Source organism: Corvus brachyrhynchos, unplaced genomic scaffold, assembly GCF_000691975.1.
Source record: "Corvus brachyrhynchos isolate BGI_N302 unplaced genomic scaffold, ASM69197v1 scaffold65, whole genome shotgun sequence".
NCBI classification, from domain to species: Eukaryota; Metazoa; Chordata; class Aves; order Passeriformes; family Corvidae; genus Corvus; species Corvus brachyrhynchos.
This window is the reverse complement of record NW_008238365.1, coordinates 2,455,064-2,459,355: the sequence shown is the minus strand read 5'-3', so window position 1 is coordinate 2,459,355 and position 4,292 is coordinate 2,455,064. Positions and strand designations below refer to the sequence as shown.

The window sequence follows — 4,292 nt, the reverse complement described above, 5'->3', positions numbered from 1 at the left end:
TGCCTGCCCGGCTACCACCTGATCGGCCACCCCGTGCTCACCTGCCAGCACGGCACCAACAGGAACTGGGACCACCCCCTGCCCAGGTGTGAAGGTACGGCCTGGGCTCACCTGGGCACGGGAATTCAGCTCCTTGGCTTGGAATGGGGCTGGAAGTGGCTCTGGGAGCAAAGGCGTGGCTGGGAATGGGCACTTGGAGTGAAGGCTTGGCCCTGAGGTGTTGGAAGTGTGGTCTCCGTGAGGTGTTTTGGTGAATATTTGGGGCAGTTCAGAACCAAAGGGCGTCTTCTGAGGGGAATTTGGCTCTTGGGATGTGGGTGAGGACACTCTCTGTCTCCCAGGGTCCTCGGAGTGATAATTCCTCGCTGCTTTATTCCCTCAACAACATCCAGCTTCCATGAATTTAGCTCTGATAAATAAAAACAGTCCCTGGTGAAAGGACCTCGCAGCTCTGAGGACTCTCAGGGTGTCCCTGCCTGCTCTCCTTCATGTGGCATCTCCAGAATGTTCCAGGTGGGAGGTCCTCAGGAACCTTCCATGGTGTCCTTTCTGTCCTGTCTGTCCTGCTTCTGCAGGCTGGATTTACAATCCAGGCATCCAAACTCATCCAGATTCTCTTTTCCAACCCCCTCATGGCTGTTTCAGCCTTTCACCCCTTGGGCTGGTGGCCGGAATTCTGTGGGATTTACTCCAGAAAGGTTTCAGACTAACCTTTAAGAAGTTCAGAGCTGCTTATTGAAGATTTCCCAGCCCATTTCCCGGGAGCACTGACCTTTATCCCAGCACTGGCTCGGCAGGAGCTGGGGAAGGAGGAGGAGAGGTGATATTTTCCCTCTTCTAAGTCCTTGAACCCCAGAGAACACAAAGCACAAAGAGCTGAATCTTCAGCTGCTCTTTCAGTGACCCCCACAGGGTCAGGGGAGCCTGTCCTGTGCCCAGCTGGATGCTGGGGATACTGGGGGATACTGGGAGCAAGATTAAACCCTCACCTCCCTCAGGCATCGGCTCTGCCAGCTGCAAACACCCAGTTCTGCCCTGGTTTTGTATTTTTAAGAGGCTTTCTGGCCCTGCAAAAAAGCAGAGGGGTGAGGGCTGGGAAGGTTTTGGCCCATTTGCTGCTGGTCTCTGAGCACATCCGGGCTCTTCCTGCTGCTAAAGGAATGCAGGACTTACCTTTTCCTGCCTTTTTTTTCCCAAAATTGTCCATTTTTGCCTGGCAGCAGGCAGGGAGGACGCGCTGCCTTAGGCTAAACCCCTCACCTCGCCCTCGCAGGTCAGCGCTGAAAGCTCCTTTAATTAAAAGAGAAGCTGTAATTCCGAAATCAAGGCACAGGGGCCCGGCTTTTCCAGCTTTCCAGGGAGTTTTCCCTGGGATCAGCAGCCTGGCTGCTGCTGGGCAGGGCAGGGAGGGACTTGGCCCCTCAGGATTTTTGGGGTTTGGTGTGTAGGGTTAAATAAACACACCGGGGAGCAGAGCCAGCCTGGGGAGAGCTGGAGCTTGGCTCCAACCTCGCACCTGGATCAGCAGGGAGGGATGGGAGGGATTTATGGAGCTGCTCCTGCACAGGAAGGATGGGTTTGGCTCTTAACCCCGAATTAATGAGAGGGAGACCATGGAATTGTGGAGGCCGGAAAAGATCTTTAAGATCATGGAGCCCAGCCATCAACCAGCACCACACAAGTGCCGCATCCACACGTTTTTGGGATATTTGCAGGGATTGTGACTCCACCACTGCTCTGGGCAGCCCCTTCCCATGGAAGGACGGGGTCGGTGCAGCTCGTGGGCTTTAGGGCAGGGTGACCCTTACCCCACCCAGCACCCACAGCTGCTGCAGGCGGCCAGGACCATGCTGCCAGCATTCCCATTCCAGCATTCCCATTCCAGCATTCCCATTCCCGTGCCAGGCAGCTCCAGATGTTGATGCTTGCACACAAAACTCCGAACCCTGGGGCCCTGCTGCATCCTGAGCTCATCCCTGGGCTGGGCCTAATTGCCTCGTTTAGTCTGCAAGTTCATTTGGAGCTGGAGGAGGCCTCCTGCAGCGGGACTGTCACTGGGATTGATGACCTGCATGCTGCTGCCACCCCAATCCTCATTTCCCTGCCAGCTGCTCCAGGATCCAGGGCATGGATTTGCTCCTGGGGTGATCCCATCCCAAACTCTGATTGCCATGGCAGCTAGAGGAGCTCAGGGATTCTCAGTGGGAGTGAGAGAGGAGTTTCTGTGCACACCTGGCTGGCACAGCTGGATAAAATCCACATCTGAAGAAATCCATAATTTTACCATCGTGCAATCAAGCTGAAAATGCCCAGTTTTTTCCACGTTTTCCAGCCCAGTTTTTCCACAGTTTTTCAGCCCAGTTTTTGCCACAGAGTTTTGCAAACCAGTTTGTTTTTGGTTTTTTTTCCACTGAGATTTTCAGCCCAGATTTTCCACAAAGTTTTCCAGCCCAGTTTCTCCCAGGAAGTTTTTCAACCCAGTTTATTTCCATGAAGAAATGTGGGATGTGCTTGTGGCAGAGAGGAATTATTCAAGGCGAGTTAGGGCAAGATCTGGATCTTCCTGTGTCCAGAATTGTTACCTTCGTATCCCCAAAACAAAAGGAATAAAACTGGGATACAAGGATATTTAAGGGCATATGGAATAAAACCGGGATACAAGGATATTTAAGGGGTATTTCCCCACTGGGTTTGTGTTTCTCTCTGATCCCCTGCAGTGCCTTGTGGGGGCAATGTCACCGCCCAGAATGGGACAGTTTATTCTCCCGGCTTCCCCAACCAGTACCCGAATTCCCAGGATTGCACCTGGCTCCTGACAGTGCCTGTGGGATATGGGATCCACCTGAACTTCACCCTGCTGCAGACAGAGCCCTACAACGACTTCATCACCGTCTGGTGGGTACAGAGGGTCGGGAATCACTCCGAGGGCTCATTTTTGGGAGATAACTCCTGGCTTTTAAACAGCAGCAGCTGGGAATGGGACCCCTGGGATCTTCCCCTGGAAGCTTCTTGGTTTGTTTGGAGAAGGGAAGAGAAATGATGATTTTTTTTCAAGCTTTGTTTTAAAATGAATAAATAAAACTATTATTTATGCATAATAACGGAGATCATTGGCTTCAGGCAGCCAGGGGAGCTCGCAAAGCTGCTCTGATTAAAGAGTTTGTGACCAAATTTTGAGCTCGTAGCACTCAATGTCTGACCTTCTGAATATCCCCGAGTCTGCTGGGCAAACAGGGAGTGGAATTCCTTTGGGAAACGGCTCCTAATTCCTCAATTTCTGAGGGTAAAAGTGAAATTTGTGGCTGTCATTATCCACTGGGTGAGCACTGAGAGCCTTGTGGGGGTTAAACTGGAGCAGAGAGAGGGATTGGGGCTGTGAAATGTGGATGTGGGAACAGGAGGATAAGGAAGGGAGGAGTCCCTGGGTGTGCAGCGCAGGAGGAGGTGGAGTTCCTACAGTGAAATCCATGGAATAATGTCCTTTTTTGTGTGTGTCTGGCATTAGGGATGGGCCCCAGCAAACAGCCCCTCAGCTGGGGGTGTTCACAGGGAACTCAGCCAAGAAATCAGCCCAGAGCTCCTCCAACCAGGTGCTGCTGAGGTTCCACAGCGACGCCGCCAACGGAGGCATCTTCGCCATTTATTTCTATGGTCGGTATTGCAGCGTTCCTGGGATGGGGGAAATGTTGGGAAGAGCAGGGAATAGTTCTGGGAAAATGAAAAAAAATACCCTTTGACCCCTAGTTTTCCACAGTTTTTCAGCCCATTTTTTTCCACAAAGTTTTCCAGCCCAGTTTATTTCCGTGAAGTTTTCCAACCTGTTTTTTTCCCACACGATTTATCAGCCCAGTTTTTTCCATTAATTTTTCCGGCCCAATTTTTTTCCAGGAAGTTTTACAACCCAGGTTTTCCACAAAGTTTTCCAGACCAGTTTTTTCCAGGAAGTTTTCCAGCCCAATTTTTTTCCATGAAATTTTCCAGCCCAGTTTTTTCCAGAGTTTTCCAACCCGTTTTTTTCCACAAAGTTTTTCAGCCCAGTTATTTCCAGGACGTTTTCCAGCCCAGTTTTTGCCACAGAATTTTTCAAACCAGGCTTTTTTTCCCACAAATTTTCCAGGCTAGAGATTGAAGCTGGATTCCGTGACCAACACCCATGACACCCCTACACCTGTCCTGAGGCGATGCCTGTAAATCCCCTCCTCATCCTTATGGATAAATCCACTTTATTTGCCTAAAACTCTGCTTCCCCTCAGTATTCCTGGAAGTTTTCCCTTTCCAGTGCTCTGCTGAAC

The 4,292-nt window shown here is 51.0% G+C and overlaps 1 protein-coding gene across 1 annotated transcript in view; it reads left to right on the top strand.

Annotated features, from left to right (window-relative positions):
- The window catches only part of CSMD2 (CUB and Sushi multiple domains 2), a 304,492-nt gene that overhangs the window by 247,587 nt on the left and 52,613 nt on the right, over nucleotides 1–4,292 (top strand). The window contains 3 exon segments of the mRNA XM_017736114.1: nucleotides 2–94; nucleotides 2,718–2,895; nucleotides 3,506–3,651. Of these exon segments, the coding sequence (XP_017591603.1) occupies nucleotides 2–94; nucleotides 2,718–2,895; nucleotides 3,506–3,651 (417 nt within the window).